The sequence below is a fragment of the Mycteria americana genome, chromosome 4 (assembly GCF_035582795.1).
Source record: "Mycteria americana isolate JAX WOST 10 ecotype Jacksonville Zoo and Gardens chromosome 4, USCA_MyAme_1.0, whole genome shotgun sequence".
Classification (NCBI taxonomy): Eukaryota; Metazoa; Chordata; class Aves; order Ciconiiformes; family Ciconiidae; genus Mycteria; species Mycteria americana.
This window is the reverse complement of record NC_134368.1, coordinates 1,252,953-1,271,020: the sequence shown is the minus strand read 5'-3', so window position 1 is coordinate 1,271,020 and position 18,068 is coordinate 1,252,953. Positions and strand designations below refer to the sequence as shown.

General features: G+C 59.3%; 1 protein-coding gene across 2 annotated transcripts; it reads left to right on the top strand.

Moving 5' to 3' along the window:
• Nucleotides 1-334: 334 nt before the first annotated feature.
• PAIP2B (poly(A) binding protein interacting protein 2B) lies at nucleotides 335-17,638 on the top strand. 2 transcript variants are annotated; one of them, XM_075499419.1, is made up of 5 exons: nucleotides 337-435; nucleotides 8,847-9,010; nucleotides 11,129-11,283; nucleotides 15,658-15,834; nucleotides 16,768-17,638. In XM_075499419.1, exons 3-5 carry the CDS (start codon nucleotides 11,137-11,139, stop codon nucleotides 16,822-16,824), a joined length of 381 nt encoding a protein of 126 aa, XP_075355534.1. In that variant the 5' UTR covers nucleotides 337-435; nucleotides 8,847-9,010; nucleotides 11,129-11,136; the 3' UTR covers nucleotides 16,825-17,638. The 2 variants fall into 2 exon arrangements, with proteins under 2 accessions (XP_075355533.1, XP_075355534.1); XM_075499418.1 differs by lacking the exon at nucleotides 8,847-9,010 and having other exon boundaries at nucleotides 335-435.
• Nucleotides 17,639-18,068: the final 430 nt, after the last annotated feature.

The window sequence follows — 18,068 nt, the reverse complement described above, 5'->3', positions numbered from 1 at the left end:
TGGCAGGCCACGCCCACCCCGCCACGGTCCCGCCCCTCCAGGTCGGCCTGCCTGACCCCACGTGGGGGACGCGTGCGCCCAACCAATCCGACCCTTCGAGGTTAACCAATCCGGAGGCTAAGAGGCGGGTCCGGGTCTCCAATCAGAGGGCGGCAGAGCGGGTGGGACAAGAAGCTGAAGTGACAGCGGACTGGTGGAATAGCGACACGCTCGCGCCCCCCCCTCCGCCCAACCAGACTTAGCGCTGAGGGCGGGGGGGGCGGGGACGCGGGGCGGGTTTGGCCAATGGAGTTGCTAGGTTTTGTTAGGGCGGGGCGGGTGGGCGTGTCCCCGCCGCGCGGCGCGGGAGGGCGGCGGCGGCGGCGGGGTCTGGCGGCGGCGGCGGCAGCGAGGGCGGGCGCCCGCGGAGCGACACGGGCCCGGCCCGGCCGGCAGGTACGGGGGCGGGGAGGGGGCTCCGGGCCGAGGCCGGGGCGCAGGCCCGGCCGGTCCCTCCGCGGCCTGCGGGCCTCTGGGAGCGAGCACCGGGGGGGCCTGGGGCTGGCGGGTCTCCGGCGGGCGCAGGCCGGGTAGGCCCCAGCCCGGCCCGCCTTGAATTGAAGCCCCGCCGGGCGACGCTCGCAGGCCCCGGCCCGGCCCCGGCCGCGCCTCGCACCTCTGCCAGCGCAGCCACGCGGCTCCGGCAGCCCTCGGCCGGGGGTGCGGCCGCGCTCCGGCCTGCGCCCGGCGGGGAGGGCTGCCGCGGCGGTGGACGGGCCGGGGGCACAGGGACGGGAGTCGAGGAGCGCAGCTGGGGTCCGGGTTTCTTTACCGGCTCGCGGTTTGCCGGGGGAGCTTCCTTCCCCGGGACACGCAGGCCAGGTGAGGCCGGAGACGGGGCAGCGCCGGGGCTCGGGCTGCGGAGGGGGCTCCTTCCCCGGGGGGTGAAGCGGTGCGGAGGAGGCCCGGGAGCAGGTATCGCACCACGCACCCGGGCCGGAGAGACCGGCAGCAGTCCCTCCCGGCTGGTTTCGGCAAAGAAACCAGCGCTGGCGGCTGGGGCCCTGCCAGCCCTCTCCCCCTGCCCCTCGTCCTCTCCTGATCCCCGCGCCCCTCGGGAGCAGGCTCCCGAAACAGTCCCCGGGCTCCTCTCTGCGTGGGCCAGGCCCCCCACCCGTGGGGCGAGGCGAGGGGAGCGTGCCACCGGCCCTGCTGACCCACCGGGCAGGGAGGGGATGCCTTCAGCAAAGCCGTGGAGCGGGGGGAGATTGGCTTCTCCCCCCTAAGCCCGCTCTGACCCGCTCCCACGGCACGACCTCCGCTCCAGCGGAGCACACGGGGGGACAGGTACGTTGCCGTCGCTCCGGAGGGACCCCCAAGCCAGAGGCGGGTGGCACAACCTGCGATCTTTGCAGATTGCAGTGACTGGAAGCTGGTTTCTCAAACGTACCTAAAAAAAACTAGCCCAGCCTGCGCTGCGGAGGCTCGGGATGCGGCACGCGGGTGGGTTTGGGCCGGGAGGAGATTGCCCTCCCCGGCCCGGGCCGGCCTGCCCCCGCCTGCCGTGTTTATGGGGGACGGGATGCAGCACCGGCAGGCTCGACGTGGCGTAGCCAGCTCCTGGCTTGTGCCCTTCAGGTATTTTGTTACGTGCTGGCTCTTCAGGTTTCAGCCTGGCATGCAGCGACAAGTCAGATATTGCTCCAGGAGCATCGTGGCCAGGTAGGAAAACTTCTTTCCACATCTGATGCGGTGACTGCTTGACGGGATGCACGCGGGGCTCTGCGTCGCTTTGGAGTACGGCTGATCCGGATCCTTCTTCCTCTGTTGGCCTTGGCCATAGAGGCCGCAGAAAAGGCTGCGTGAAGCCCTCGGTTGTGTTTGTTTGGTTCCGAATAGCTCGAGACAAAATTGCGTATTATAATGTTGTGTTGCAAATGTCCACGTTTCCTTTCTGTGCAAAGAAGTCTGCAGTTTTGCCCTCTGAAGAGCTCCTGGGTGACAAACTGAGGGGACAGCCATTTTCCGGGCTGACTAAGGAAGAGCCAGGCACGCGTGCGTGCTGTGTCTAGGATGCACGCGTGTCCTTGCAGGATTCCCTATGTACTTACTTGAGACGGGCAGAAAACACCAGCCGTGTGCAGGTGGACGGCGTATCGGAGCGCTCTGTTCGAGGGAGCTGGACTCGCACACAAACTTTCAGGCTTTTGTTCTGGAAGTGAACGGCCGAGGAGGGAAGCGGGCTTGTTCCCCTCCCTTGAAGCAGCAGTTTGTTTTCCCCTCACAGCCGGCCGCTGCGAGCTGCAGTTTGAGGCCGGCCACGGGACGGTGAAGCGAGACCCTCGGCCGTTCAGCTCTGGGTCACCCATCACCCACCCGACGGGGCTGGCCGGTCCCCAGCACCCCGGGGACCGCAACTGTGCGAGGACGGCGTCCGTCCCCGGAGCTGTCATCGTGCCGGCCCTTACCCCGGTGTTAATTTGATACACACCGGTGCTGTCAGCAGCCAAAATCCAGGCTGCTGAAAGACGGCAGCCGCCAGCCAGCCTGCCCAGCGCCCGCTCTTGTTTGGTGTTGACAGGGCACGTTTCGTCAGGTTTTGGTGGCCTGGAGAACGGTGCCGAGGCCCCGGCAGCTGTGACCATGCCACTGTCCGAGGGAGGGAGCGACAAAAGCCAGCGCGGTCCAGCTGCAGAGGTGCAGACCCGAACTCCCGAAACGCAGGTCGAATCGCCGCGTCTGCCGTAGCCCTCTCGGCCTCGCCGCGCTTCGCTTCCCCGTCCCTGCTCAGAGTGAAAGCGATGGCGTGGAGGGCACGCGTCCAGCGCCGGGACGGGCGAAGCCCGAGAAGCGAGTACGGGGCGCACGCCGCGAGGTGCCTGGAAAGGCGCCTGCGTGTCGGGCCTCCGGCGCAAACAGAGATAAAGCTGCTCCTGCAAATCCGGAGAGCCCTGGCAAAGCGTTCGGTTTGCTGCCCTGATCTCCGTTTCCAGCCGCTGCTGCAAAAATTGCACAGCTGGCTTTTTCTGCTCGCGGTTCTCTCTGCCCGCACCCGAGCAGGCCGGGAACGCTGTCCCTGCCTCGCCCCGTGGATGTCCCTGTGCGGGAAGCTCGCAGCGCGTCCGTGGGAAGAGCGTCTCCCGGCTCCCATCGGGAGTTTTCCTCTCCCAGAGCAGAAGCGGCCGCGACTGCCCCGGGAGCTGGAAGGAGCTGCGTGATGGATGTTCTGTTTTGAAGTCTAAAATTTCTGTTATCGGTTCCCTTAAAGAAATTACAGAATATTGGTGCTCGCGGGCTCGTGCCCGGTGCTGGCTGGCCGTCTGGCTGCTGCAGTGTATCGCAGCGTTAATCCTGCTGAGCAGCGGGACCCGTTTGTGAGCTGTCAAGTGCGGAACGTGTCGTCTTTGCCTGAGATTAAAAGTAGCTCAATGAAGAGCGGTGTTTAGGATGAATTTGAAATTAGGTTTCTAAGCGTTTCTTGGACACGGCTCAAGAGCGCGGTCGATGTTTTCTGACGATTTTCAAAATGACGGGGGGATCTGGCGGCCCTCCGTTTTGTGCCTGAGCAAAGTGGGGATTGTTCTTGTGGATGCAGATTAAAATAGTGCAGGATGAGATTATCCCCCAGATCAGAGATGGAAATAGGATGCGGTTCCTCAGCAACTGAGAGATCTGAAAATGGAAAGCTCCACATCTGCTGCGAGCAGGGACTGGCACACCCCACACCCCCCCCCCCCCAGTAGCCCAGCAAGCACAGGAAGAGAGTACCAGGAGTCCAACCTAACATTAGAAGTCCAGACTAACCTGGAAAACTTAACGCCCTCTAATTAAAGAGGGCTGAAGACAGTGGGGAGCGCTGGGTGACTCCCCAAGGTCTGCAGCAGCTCGCCAGCTCAGCGCTTCAGCGTCGGTGGTAGGGAATAAAACCTGAAGCGCCAGTATAATAGGAAGGAGAAGCCTGGGGAAAAAAAAAAAAAATATTTGAAAGACGTCAGGGTGGTGATAGAGCGTGGGCTGGGCCTGAGCCGGATTGCAGCCCAGCAGAAAAAGCCAGACCCAGTCACGCCGAGTTCCCCGGTGAGACCCAGCTGGAAGCAGAGAGGGGGGGAACATCGCAAGTGCCATGCGGGGCAGCTGGCAACGCTCACGGCTACTGGAAAAATCTACGCGGCTGGGAGAGAAAAAGTGCAGCTTGGGACTCTGAGGTGCGGAGACTTTATCTGCAAACGGAGATTAGAGCGAGGTAATCTCTACGTTTACTGTGCGAGGTGGAGGTGGCCAGGAGGAGAAGCTAGCGGCAGGAGAGAGGGTGCTGGAACCAGATCGACCTGGGGAGTGCGAGAAGTACGCGTGCGAGCTGAAATGGGAGAATCCGGACTCCGGGGAAATGAGACTAACGAGTTGCCCTTCTCTAATTGCTGCTTCGGAGGAGTTGAGAGGTGGCCTGCAAAAACGTCCAGCCCTCTCCTCCCCTCCTTGCCCCAGCGCTGCCTGGGCAGGGATCAGTCCTGGGCCTCCGGTCGAGGGCTTCAAACTAATTTGCTCTTCCGTGGGAAGCGTTTCTGCACTGGTTGAGGGGGGGAAAAATAGTGGGTTTCTTGTTATGAATGTTCTACGAGTTGAAATTTGAGTGTTGTTAAACCCAAAGTGCAGCTGGGATGAGGGTGCAGCAGCACTAACCTCTCGGCTTCCCTCGTGGTGCCAGCCCTTGCGAACCTAGCCGTGCTCCGAAGCGCTTGCAGGGCAGTCGGGAAGGAGAGGAGCCGTGAAAGTGCCCAGAGAAAGAAGGGCTCGGGGAGGGGGGGGTGGTTCTGAAGTCTGGGTTGCGCTGGGTGGGTTTTCCTGCTGAACGACCAGCCCGTCTGCAAACACAATGATTCCCAAAGCTATTTATAGAGCTGGGAGCCCTGGCCGGCCAGCCTTCTCCATCACGTAACCCGGCGCTCCCTGCCGAAGCAGCCTCCGCCGAGGTTTTGGCTCTGGCCGCGCCAGCCTGGGAGGGTAAGGAGGACCATATGTCCCTCGCCTTGAGCCAAGCGCGCAGCTGCGCTCGATTCTCCCGTCTGGTGCCGACTCGTTAACTCTTTGGGGGCGAAGGAGAGGAATGCGGCTCGTGCCGTGCTTGGCGTAAGAAAGGGACGCGCTCTCGCAGGGGCAGAAACCGGCCAGAAGTGGGACTCGTGAAGGGTCTTGCCTCCCAGGAGTTCCTCAGTCCTGCTGTGACGAACCCTGGTTTGTTCTGCCGTGTGTTATCCTCCTGAATTAGGTAAGGAAACGGTCTAATGGTCTGCCTGGAAAGAGCGGATAACCATATGTGTAATTCTGGGGGTATCGAAGTGCGTTAGCCAGGTTATTAATAACTCGCCATGCCTTATACTGCTCCGTCGCAGGCGCCTGAAGCATTCCTGCCTGTACGCTCTCCTCCCAGGACGGCTCCTTCCACCCACGGTGCGATCTCGCCGTCTGCTGCCTCTCGTCCTTACCCCTCTCCACCCGACGGACGGTGCCGCAGCCCGCCGACCCGCTCGAGGCAGACGTGCGGCACTGCCTGCCTGCCGTTCCCTCCGCACGTGGCTCGCCACGGGGGAAAAAATGCTTGCCTGTGAGATCACCTTGCTTCCCTGCCGCTCCGACCGCATCGCCCTGCGTTATCTCCTTCTCTGCATCAGGCCCTCGCCTCCTGCGCTCCTCTTGCAGCACGGCGGGTACCTACGCCTTTGTGCTTGCTCTCCTCTCACTCCTCTGTCTCAGCCATGTCTCCCTCGGGGTCAGCCACCCCTTTTAATACCACACTTGGGTGCTGCCTGCTCTAAGGATTCCTTCCCCACCTCCTGCAGAGTCGGTCCACAAAGTTTCTGCCCTTCTTGTATCACGTGTCTCAACACGGTGACAAGGGGACATTGCTCCGCTTTGTAATTCCAAGGAGCGGGAGCCGGGTGGGACGAGGCAGCGGTGGGACGAGGCAGCCCACCTGGCCTCGCAGCGTCTGCCCCGAAGCAAGGGCAGCGTGTCTCGCAGCACAACCCGGCCGCCTCGGCGGGGTTTGCACCGACGCGACGCACGCGGGATCGCTCCGCAGCTGCAGAAGCGCAGGCGGGGAGGTGGGCAGAGGGCGAGTACCTGCAGTACCTGTCCGCTGCTGCCAAAGGGACCGGGCGAGGGGCTGGGGGCAGAGGGAGCAGTCGCTGACTCCCGTGTCGTGCCTCCTGCTCCCCGCCTTGGCTTTGAAGGGCAGGTAACGCTGACGGCCCTGCAGCGAGCTCTGCGGCAGGGTTGGACGATGCCCGGCCTTGTGCCTGGACCACGGTGCCGTCTCTGCGCGGCGGCACGGGGCCCAAGAGACGCGTCCACGCAGAAATGTGGATGTTTCCTCCAAAATGTCTTTCCTCTTTAGATGCCGTCGGCGTTGGGATGGTGGTATTGTGTTGGCATCTTCCTGTGCGAGCCGTGCTGATTAGTTTGCCCTCGGATGTCTCGGTCACTTGTGCTAATTTGCCTCGGTGACATTTTCCAGGCCACTGGAGCCAGGACGGCCTGGTAGCCCCAGCTGGGGTCAGGTCCCTTGAAATCTGTAGCCTTGAAGCATCATGCTTTGAAGCATTGCCCAAATACCAAATGGGGGGGCCAAATTTCTGTTTCCCACCTCACGTCCAATACTTTTTCCAAAGGAAACCTACCTTGCCAGGCTGCTGTTCCAGCCCCGGGCGAGTTTGGGAGCATGAAGAATGATGACGATGTTTGTAGAGACTAACAGGGCCCTCCCCGGCTGCCTCCCTGCCTTGCAGGCAGCCGCACGGCGCAGCTCCTCGGGGTTTGCCGTGCTCCGGCTCGGGACGTGCAGCTCTCGGGAGGTGGTTTGCGTGCTCTGGATGTGTTTTCCGAGCTCTCAGTCCCCAGGTTGAAGTTTACTTTGGGTTTTGGTTTGTTTTTTTTTTTTTTTTTTTTAAATCTACTTAATTTTCCAGGGGAAAGGAGAACCAAATCCAAGAAGCCTTCATTACAAGAAAGCAGATTTTTTTTATTTATCTCAGTTTTAATGGAGAGCCACGGCTCAGAGCCGTGAGCTTGCTGCAGCGTCTCAGCAATATATCAAAATTACCCTGGCTCTGTGCGTACTTGGTAGAGCGTCAACAGGCTGACAGTTACAGTGCTGCTCCGGTGACTCAGATAAATAACACGCAGACCAAAACATACATTGAGCCTGGCTCAGCCAGACTGGAAAATACAGCCTTGGAAGGTGCTTTTCCAGGCGGGGATGGCTCTGCACGGCCGGGGCTGCTGCGAGGGACTGCTGGCATGCTCCGAGCACCGCCTGACAAGGGAAAACCATGACCTTGGGTCCTTCAGACCCAGCTGTGAAAAATGGGAGATAAAAAAAACCCCACTGTGGTTGGTTTTGTTTTTCTCCTTTCATGTTTGGGCTACCGAAGCGGTCCATCACATAGGTGGCTCCTGCTCTGTCGCCGTCTGTGCACGTATACCCTGGGCACCCGCTGCCCTTCATGCCGTACCGGCCAGCACCCACGGGAGATTTGGGTGCTTGTCTTCCTCTTCAGTGAGTTGTTTTTTTTTTTCACCCGGGATATTCCCAGGGGATGTGCAGGCAGGAGCCACCCCCCAGCAGGGATGAGCTGCCTGTCCTGCCTGCTGTTTCTCCCAGCAAAGCGCGGGAGCATCGCTCTGCAGAAGGGCTCCTGTCTCGCTCCGCGATGCTTAAATTGTCCGCGCTGGCCTCTCCCAGCTCCCTTTTTGCTCGGGGCTGTTTGCAAACCTCTCTGGCCCCAGCAGGCAGGGGATGGCTGTGGGTGAGGGCTGCGGGACGGCTCAGGAAGCTTTGGGATGGCTTAAATCTAACAAAAGAGGTGGGAATAGCGTGGTAGGGAAACGTGTGCGATAGCCGCAGAGAAACAACTTGCATAGCGAACGCGGGGAGGGCTGGATGGGGCTGGGAACGAGGCTTTGGACACCTGCGTGTTTCAAAAAACAAAGGGGGAAAAAAAAAAAGAAAAAGATAACAAGAAAAATGGACCTGTTGGTGACAGGGTAAACAAGTGGCATTGACCGTGACGTGGAGGTACAAACGCTTCTTGTGCTCTAATTTTGGCAAGCGGCGGGTCTGTTTACACAGCCCGGGGACCGCAGCAGCTGGCCCGGTGTGCCCGGCTGCCCTTCCCGGGGTCCCGGCTCTCCGTCTGCCCCTTAGGCGGTGGTGGAAGCCGAAATGGGGAAGCCGAGCTTGGCCGGCATCCCCAGACCCTGCCTGCCCCACGGGAGCCCTTTGGTTCTCCCCAGGCCCTGCAGTGGGACGTGCGGGTGGCCGAGGGGCTGCAGGCTCGGCACGGACGGTGGGATGCTGGCAGCGCCCGGGGCTGCCCTGCTGTTACGATCTGTTTGTGCCGAGAGCTGCTGCCTGTGCTGCTCCCCGTCCGCCTGAAAAACCTGTCCTGCCGAGGGGAACCGTGATGAAAGTCCTGCTGCTGCGTTATAAACCCGGGAGGGAAACTAGACACAAGCCATCCTTTCATGTCTCTGCTCCCAAACCACAGCACGCCGCCCTCCTCTCCGTGCCGGGGCGGCCGCCCTCCTCTGCCTCTCCTCCTCCCGCAGCTCCCCACGGCCGTGCCGTGGGTCACCCACGCCAAACGCTCGGGGAAAACCCCCTTTGCTCTTCAGAAAGAGCTGCAAAGCTCTGCCGAGAGCTGGCAGCATGGGAGCAAGGTCTCTTTGCAGCCGGATTAGTAAGGAGTGTGGAGTCTTGGGGAGGGAGAGGAAGCTTTTTATTTCTTTAAAAAAAAAAAAAAAAACGTAAAAAACATAAAGTTAAACACTGCAAAAACCTTTCCTCCTCTCTTATGCTGCTTCTCCAGCTAAACTCTTCTCTGCAGTGGCTGATACGGAGCCGCTGGACCAGCACAGGCGCCTCGCTTTGTCTCTTGACCGCAGCTGCCCGATCGACAGCAGGGCAGCGGGAGGGCTTTCGGTTCGACCCAGCACCCATCCTGCCTGCGCAGAGGACCCGGCTCTGGACGCTGTACGTAAGCAGTGAACCCCGCCAGCTCCTCAAAACTGGTGTGTCCTTGAGCTCCGGGCTCTGCCTCTGCAAACATCTGTGCTGGCGGCGAGAGAAGCAGGCAGGGAAGGAGGGAGAGCTCCCCCGTCCAAACCTTTCGTGCCTTTTCGCTGGCTTTGCAGCTCTGTTCCCCTTCCCGCCTGCCCTGCGACTCTCTCCTGCCAGACTTGAGCTGTCTGTCGTCAGTAAGTCTCGTTGATCACGGGAGAGCCGCCGCGTTGGCTTTGGCACGGTTTATGTTTCCGTGCTTGGTTCGGAGCCTTTCTTGCTTCTCTGCAGATAACAAAGGCTGCTTCAGTGTGGCCTAGCGCCGCGTCCCGAGGCTGCCAGCAGCCTGAGGACCTTGCTGCTCTTCCTTTTCCCTTTTTTTCCCCTTTTTTCTTCCTTTTCTCTTTTTTTTTTTTCCCCTTTTTTCTTTGCCTAGGAGCAGCCGTGCTAAAGCTGTGCCGCTCTTGGGGACGCGAGAGCGTCGGTAGGCAAGGGCTGCGCACCTTTGTTCTTGCGGGGATGCTTTTCAGAGAGTAGCGTGCGACAGCTGTCGTGTCCTTGCCTGTGCTTCGGATTCCTCCCAAAAATAAGAATAATCTGCTTGGCCCCTACGAGCAGGCTGCATTTAACGAGTACCGTGGGATCCCCGCTCCGGGTGATAGGAGCGGCTGCTGGGATGCAGATCTGACAGCAGCTGTGACCTGCGTGGGGGCAGAAAAGACCGGGCTCCGGCAGGGATGTTGCTTGCTCTCTCAGCTTGCAGGGGCTCGCGGAGACTCGGAGAGGCCGTCTAATTTGTCTTTGTATTCCTGAAGCAGGATTAGGCGTACCTGGACCACCCTGGTGCCCATCGCTAACTGTTCCCTGAAACTTTTGGGGAGAGGCTTGTCCCCCTGCAGAGGGTATCGGTTCCCATCATCACTAGGGGTCTCCCCGACCTCTTTCCCCCCCCCTCCAAATCCAATTTCTACTGCTGCAAAAACCCCTCTGTATCCACGAGGACAAAAGGCTGATTTTCCTCCAACCTCCCTCTGTACCTAACGGGCTGTTGTGCGGGGTTCCCTGGCTCTCCCCCTCCTCGAGACCAAACCAACCCGCTCCTGCCAGTTGCCCCAAGTCATCGTGTTTTCCAGCCCCTGCCCGTGCGGATGCTCTCCAGTTCCTCCCAGTGCTGTGCTGGAGCTGGATGCAGCTCAGCTCCAGACAAAGCTTTTACCAGGGGAGAGCAAAACAGAGCCAGGATGTCGTTGTGTGATGGTTGGACGTTTTTCAGCAGGGTTATGCTGGCGTTAGTCTGCGTTTCGCTATTCCGTAGGATTTTGCTATTGAATTATTGTCTCATTTATTTGTCTGTGTGTCCTTCTCTCCGTCTGCTCCCGGGAGCCTTTCGGAAGGCGAGGTTTGGGACTCTCTAAGGTTTGTCTTGCTTCAAGCCGTGCTCCTGGGACTTGGAATGCCTGCTGTAGAAAAAGGCAGCCTTTGTGTCGCAAACCAACGGGCTTTTGCGAAATGCCCTCTAAAAATAAAGACATTACGGCAGAGATAAAGGGACACGCACTGGCGTGCGTATGTTCTGCCAAAAAATTCAGTATTTTGGGGTAGGGGGCAATCTGCTTCTGGGGTGTTGGTATGTTGACTGCAGTGATAACCCAGTTGTGGTCTTTTGGTGTATTTTGTGGCAGATTTAAAATAAATCAGGTGGATGGACGGGATTTGGGGTGTCGGTGCCTGTCCAAGCCCTGTTCACAACTTCTCCAGGAGCTGCTGGTCAGGTCACCCCTTTGCTCTAGGTCCAGACCAAGTACATTCAGACTATCCCTGATGGGTCAAAACCATGAAAAATAAATGCTGCCTCTGCCAGGGAGGCGTGGTGCTGCTTCCAGCGCTTTCGAGGAGAGAAGAGGAGTCGGGAATAGTGCCGTGCCTTGAAAAAAGCAGCCTGGAAGCAGCAGGTTCTTGCGCTGGAAGCCTGAGCTGTCGCCCATCAGCGTGGCCAGTGGCGAGCGTCCATCGGGGGGCTGGGTGGCCAGCATGGGCTGGGGGGCACGGGGGTCCCCAGCAGCTCCCTCACCCTCTTGTTTCTCTTCCCAGAGTCAGTAATGATGAATGGCTCCGACCTCGCCAGTACAACGGCATCCAGTCCCAAATCCAAAGAGGACCAAGTAGTGAATGGCCACGATGAAAAGGAAAACAACCCCTTCGCAGAGTACATGTGGATGGAGAACGAAGAAGACTTCAACAGACAGGTAAGACCGGGAGGGCGGTTGCCAGCTCCGCGTTTCTGCAGCTAAAATTGAGGCAAGGATAGAGGCGAGGGAAAGGTTTCCTTTGATGGGCACCATGAAGTGCGTGTGAGTCACAGCCGACGTGGGCCCTGCACGGAGATGGTGGCTCAAGGGAAGAGTCACCCTGTTTATATTGGATCTGCCTGTAAGGACGCGGGATGGATAAAGTCAGAAAAAAAACCCTCACGCTGCCTTTGACCCTCTCGGATCTTTCTTAGAGGAACGGTGATGGCACCGTCAACTCCTCCTGTGCTTTGCTGTGATAACAGAGACCTTCGCTTTCCGCGTGCTCAGCTGGAAGGAGAGGACCAGCATAAAAATCGATGCTCAAAATTTGAGAGCGTTTGTAGCCTGCCTATGTCAGCAATGAGTTCCCGTAGTTAGTACCTCTCGTTTTGCGTAGAAGACTCAATTTCAGTGAAACGATCCCAAATAAGCTTGGAGCAGCCAGACCACTTGGTAGGAGCCTTGGCCACTAGATGCTGTGTCCGTAACGGCCAGCGAAGCTCTCGAGAGCTTCTGGTAGACCGCGGCGGGATTTGAACAGCTCTTGCTTGTGGAATAACGATGCGATCCCGCAAGCTGGAGCAGAGGGAGCAGCCGCGTAGCGTCCTCCTCGTGCCTCTGCTTTGGGTCTTCATCCAAATGCCAGGGCAGCGCGAGGCAGCAGGGACGAGCTTGCCGGAGGCTCACTGGTCCCTCCTGCCGTCATCCCAGTAGCTGGAGAGACGTCAGCCAGCTTGAACTGGGCAAGGAAGGAGCTGGCTGAGCTGTGCTACTGGCAGGATACCTGAAGTCTCCTGGACACTTGTCCCCTCCCTGAAACATCCCCACGAGCGTGGCCAAGCACCAGGCTCCCATCGCCGGGGTGTCGCGAGACTGGCAGGGAGGGACCTCCGGAGCTGCAGGCGGGCTGGGCAGAGGGATTTCATGTCCCCACCGCACCCCTGGTCACCAAAGGAGGATTTCATCAGCTTTACTGGTGTTCTCAGCAGAAAATCTCCATATGGTAATGCTTAAGTCTTGTTCCCACAGGAGGAAACTGCAGCCGCTCGCTGACAGTGAGTCCTGGTGAGTGCGCAGCAGCAGCCTTGTGCCGCCCCGCACCAACCACGTTAGCAATTGTTAGCAGGCTGTGACTCAAAGCTTTTGTTTTATTTAATGACGTGATTAGGCAGCAGCCAGCCCCCACAAGCAGCTGTGCTGATGGAAATGTGCTAGATTAATTAGATAATGTTTGTAAAGCGCTGTCTTGATTAAAAACCTGATGAAGGCAAAGTGCAAAGCAAACCATACTGCAGCTCCCTGCCGGAGGGAGCGTCCCGGGGCGGAGGAGCGGCAGCGGAGGGGAGCATGTGCAGGCGGAGGGAGATGGAGGAGGGAGGAAAACGGAGCCAAGACCTCAGGGCTTCCCTGTGTTGGGCACTGTGTCACCGAGACACTCACCCCTGCTTTCCGGGTCTGCCAGCCCTCGCTTCTGCACTTCAAGTCCTTAGCGATGCTCTGGGAGCTCAGCCCTTCGTCCAGCTCCTGGTGAAACGCTGCTCGAGGGGAAAATGGTTCGTACAGAAGCTGGAGTCGCTCTCTAAGGGCTTTGAAGTCCACGTGTCTGCTGGTGGGGCACCAGCCGGGGTAGGGGAGCTGTCCTGCGCCAGGATCTCCGGCCGTCGGAAGGCAGCGCTCCTGGAAGAAGCCGTCCTCAGGCTGGCGTGGGTGCTCGTGGAGCTTGGCTTGGGACGCGGTGCCTTGTGCCTCTCGTCTGGCTCTGTTCTGCTCCCTGGCCGGAGCCGCTCCTGAATGCCCCCGGGAGAGGATGAGACCGACGGCGGTGATGGGGACACGGGGTGGGGGACAGCAGGCACGTCCCTTTCAGCGGCGACGGTGGCTTCCGCCGCCTTCGCGTGCAAGCCGCAGTGGCTTGGGGCTGCTGTAAGATCTGGGGCTGAAGCTTCCCCCAGACCTGCTTCCTTTTCCATCTTCCTCAGCTTTCTGAAGCCACGCTGCTTCCTCGCCGCCCCCGCAAAGGTTTGTGCCATCCAGGCACTGAGCAAGGGGAGCAGGCAGGTGTTTTCAGAAACCCACGAGCTTCTTGGCACAGTCCTCCCTTATTTATGCTAGCGACGTTCCTTTTCCCATGGAGCCAGCACATCCCGGAGGGCAAAAAGGGAGTGGTGGGCTCTTGTGCTGAGAAGAAACCGTGCTGACAGCAGGTGAGGTTGGTGCAGAAGGGCCTGGGGCGGGAGGTGACAGAGCTGCATTAAATACCGCAGGAAGCCAAAGAGCAGCCCTGAGCAAATAGCAAACCCTTTCTCTCCTGGTTCAGGTCGTCACGATGCAGTGCAAAGGAGTTGATGGTTTCTGGCTAGAGGGGTAGCAGGTAGGTACAGGTGCCAGCGTGTCCAGGATCTCTCCCTCCCTGTCCCCTGGTCCAGGACCGACGTTGCCGCATCCCCGGCGCGCAGCCAGCGCTGGCATTGACCCGGATGGCCGGTTGCGTGCACCGAAAAGGCTCCGGCGTGGGAAGGGAAACGGGGTGCTGCTGGGCTGCGGTCAGAGTACGACCGGCAGCGCCGAGGCTCGGAGGAGAGGGAATATTCACCTGGGTTTGAAGTGTTGTGAGATGCACAAAGCCCCGGGCTCGCTCCACCCAGTGCCCTGTAGAAGTGCAGGATCGCGGGGCAGTCGTCGTCATCGTCACCTGCCGGGGCGAGCCAGCGGTCTTGGGGTGTTTTTTTTTTTTTTTTAAATATCCTGTTTTCACATGCTAGTGCCAGCACGTAGTTTCACGGACAGCCTCTGGAAACCCAATTGAGGATAGCAATGGTATGGTTTGCTAGCGGTAAAGGGGATTTTCCCCTGCCCCGAACCGGTTTCTAAGGCTGGTGGAGAGCAGCTCTCCAGTAGCTGAGGCTGGAGACGGCGTCCAAGGCTTGGTTGCTGTGAGAGAGCTTTTCACAACCCTCGCAAAGAGTTTTCCTAGATGTGATTTAAAATGTGGCAGGGACTGGCTGTGAATAACCTGAAAGTCGATAGCACTGTAGGTTTACGGGGGGTTACCTTCCCAAGCCGTTTGTGACGGTCAGGTCTCTGTAAACGCCGTGGTGGGGCAGTGGGACCCCGGGAGCCGGCCGGTGGCAGGGGCTGTCGGCCCGTCCCCAGCTCAGGGGCTGCGGTTTGGGGCGCGGTGGGTTGCAGAGCTCCCCTTTTCCCCCCAGGAAGCCGGTTTTGGTTGTAACTTCTGCTTTCTGATGAAATGGAAAGGTTTAAGCTTTTCAAAGTATTTTGTGGTTCATGGATTCACTCAGCCCTCTTGGACTCGTTAACGGCTGCTCAAAATCGTGCTGTTTTCTGGCTGTCGCCCCGTCTGCTCGTTTTCTGGCGACCACGTGCCTGTTTAGCAGGAGGCCGGCGTCGGCGCAGGCTGCCCAGCTCCCTGCCTCGCTTGCTTTGCTCGAGTCAGCATCCAGAGAAAACGAGCCCGAAAGATGGGAGCAGCTGGTTAACGCGACCCACCGATGGTACGTGCCTGCTCGAGGGTAAGGACGGAACCCCCTGCCCGCCTCTCCTGCCTCGCTTTGCCTGCGCTCCCCTGCACCGGCAGCCCCAGCCAGGTCCCGTGGCTTTCCTCGGCCTCAGGAGGAGTTTTCCGGCATCGGAGATGGCGTCATCCACGGTTCACTCGACGGGAGCCGACTGCCACCCTGCGTCGGTGCTTGCAGAGCACCGGTCTGCCGAGGGGGCTGAGCAGAGCCGGTTTAGCGAACCGGAGAAGCACGGGAAGCAAGAAAGCAAAATACAGGCTGGCAGAGCTACAGCGTCGCTCCGTAGCAGAGGATCCGCACAGCAACGTGCACCTCTAGCACTGCTTCCCGGTTGTGATTTTCGTAGCCATCCCGGTCGTTTTGTAAGCAAGCTCTGCTGGAGCCCGGCAGCCTGAAATCCTGCGTGTGCGCTGATGCATCTGGATGTCCCGTAAATCCTATCCCGTTCCCTTCTGGATTCCCCTGATGCCGTGAGCTTGCAGGCTACATCTCCCCGCCCCGGCAGCCTGCAGCGACCGGGAAGCGATGCCTGAGCACGGCTTCGCTCCGCTCAAAAGGTGCGGGGTTTTGTGCTCTTGCGCTTCCTGGGGTTGGCTACGGGCAAGTCGACAAAGCTGTGTTCATCTAGGTTTAAAATATAGCTCTGCCTCGACCGTAGCGTTCCGGAGGCACGGAAAATACCGAGGTGAGGTAGGCACGTTGCAGACTCTGCTTTTACCAGGTGGGGACAACGTAATGGAAAACACCGCGACGCACGGTGGTGTTCCTGCGACTAACGGGTGTGTTTGGGCAGGTGGAGGAGGAGCTGCAGGAGCAGGAGTTTCTCGACCGCTGCTTCCAGGAGATGCTGGAGGAAGAAGACCAGGACTGGTTCATTCCGTCGCGCGACCTGCCCCAGGGCATGGGGCAGCTGCAGCAGCAGCTGAACGGGCTCTCCGTTGGCGATGGCCACAGTTCGGAGGACATTCTGGTAAGGAGCTCGGAGAACGCGCTGCGAGGTCTGGCGAAGAGCAGAGGACTTGTCCTGGGAAGCAGGGGGCATTTCCATGGGGGGTTTCCTTACTGGCAGTGGGGTGTCGGTGCAAGAGCTGGTGATAACGCACCGGTGACGATGCATTTTGGAGTTTTCTGCAAGGCTGTTCATTTTAGCCGTGTATCCTAAAGACAAAAGCACCCAGCTTTGCAGAACTCGCTCTCCAGAAGTCGTGGGATGGGGCTGCCGCTTCCACGTGAGCTGGGCTCTGGTTCCGGAGCAAGCTGGGACCTTTTTTGCCTTTTGGGCAGAGCTGGGGTGTCCTGGCAGGCTGGAGAGGTACCGGAGGACCAGCCAGGTCTGCTCCGGGGTCCTGAGCACCCCAAGCCCCTCAAGATCTATTTAGAGTGGTGGCTGGAAGAGCAGCAGTGTTAAGGCAACGCCTGTTTTCATCCCTGAAAGCGGGAATATGGGGACCAGCCCTGCTGACTGTGCGCAGGCTGAGCTGCTTTACCTCCCCGCTTCACCGTGGCTGGGGATAAAACAGCCGCTTGCGCCTCCCAGCGCATCCACCAGCAGCCCTGTGCCGAAGCAAGAAGAGGGAGAGACAGAGACGGAGCGGATTCTCCCCTGGTCCGCCCCCGCCCCCCCCCCCCCCCCAAAAAAAAAACCCAGCCTGGGAGTAGCTGCTTTTGAGCTGGCGCTCGTTCAGCAGCACCTCGAGCGCTGCGGGTGCCCGCAGGGACACGAGGGCCGGGGCAAGCCGCCGCGCACGCGTGAGCATCCGTGACGGCATCCTCGGCAAGCGGCCGCCGGCACGGGGGCACCTTCGGGGTTGCGGGTCCGTGGAGCGATGCTTGGTGGGGGGACGACACGCACGCCGGTATTTGGATCGCTGATGAGCCCCCCTCCCTCTCTCTTCTCTTCCAGAGCAAAAGCAACTTGAATCCAGATGCCAAGGAGTTTGTGCCCGGCGTGAAGTACTGACCGTCAAGGCAGGCTTTGGAAAGACTGTGTCCCTGCTCCGGGGGAAGGTGGCGGGGGGGAAGGAGGGAGGGGATCGGCCCCCGGCTGGACTCTGCGCCGTAGCGGAGTTGCTGCAACGTGGCGAAATCTTGCTCTACGCTTCAAGTACCTTTTTTTCTTCTGGTTGTTTTTTTTTTTTTCTTTTCCCCTTTCTTTTTTTCTTTTTAAAAACTCTTCCTTTGTATCGTCTATCACCTTTTTTTGGCAGTTTTTGCTTTCTAGGACATGCAGCCCTTAGGTCTGCCCTGGAGTCCAGCCCTCCCCCTGCTTCAGAGGCCCATTTCGATGCGTGCTTCAAACCTGCTAGTGGAAAAGTCATGTTTTCTTGTTTAAGTAGAATTTGTAGGGATCCCCCTGCCCGCCTGCTCCCTCCCCAGAGACCCAGGAGCCGCACTGGCTTTCCCTGTTTCCGTTAAACAGGATTTCTTTCGCTAAAGGAAAAGTGAAGTGTAACAAGACTGTAAACCCTGAACTCCTCCAAGCAGCAGCCGGCCCCAGCTCTCCGACAAGTGCTGAACACTAACTCGTACGCTTCTCTGCGGGTAGGGAAGAGTCCTGCCTGCTTAATCGCTTGCGGGAGCTCTTAGGGGAGACCAGACCCCTCAGGCATCACCCCAGCTGTCCTTCCCAAGGGAAGGGCTGCTCCTGCAAAACACATCTCCTTAAAGAATTTTCCCCCCCCGGCTCTTGAGCTTATCCAGCTCTATGGGCTGTGGCTCTGAAGCATCTGTACCTTCACTTCTCATTGAAATAAATCCAAGAAAAACTGATTAGAGCCCGTTCTCAGCGGAGCGGCGGGGAGTTGGTGGCGAGCAGCTTCCCTGGGAGAAGGATCCTCTGTCGAGACGAGTCTGAGCCCCGAGGAGCACCCACAAATTAGGCGGAGAAGGTGATGGGCAGCGTCTTCACGCCGGTCCCTGCGGTGCCCTTTGCTGAGGCTCGGGTGGCATTCAAGGCAAAGCCACCGCAGCGGCTGTTGGCTGAGCAGCGTCCGTGTCTGTCGGGTGAACTTGCTCTTGGGGATCTCCGTCCCCCATCGGCAGAGCTGGCCGGGCTTCAGCTCCCCGAACCACGGCCCTGGGCGCTTCTGGTACTTTAAATCGTGCACTTAGTGGGCTCCTTTGGAGAGCCAGGGACAGAAATCTGCACCCAGAGGAAGCAGGAGCTTCTCGGTGAGGGGCATAGCCTAACGATTAAGATAGTTA

Excerpts from the sequence above, each read along its gene's own strand:
- PAIP2B (XM_075499418.1), top strand. The coding sequence starts at position 11,137 with ATGATGAATGGCTCCGACCTCGCCAGTACAACGGCATCCAGTCCCAAA. Across the intron at positions 11,284-15,657 it reads AAGAAGACTTCAACAGACAG|GTGGAGGAGGAGCTGCAGGA; the intron begins GTAAGACCGGGA and ends GTGTTTGGGCAG. Across the intron at positions 15,835-16,767 it reads ACAGTTCGGAGGACATTCTG|AGCAAAAGCAACTTGAATCC; the intron begins GTAAGGAGCTCG and ends CTTCTCTTCCAG.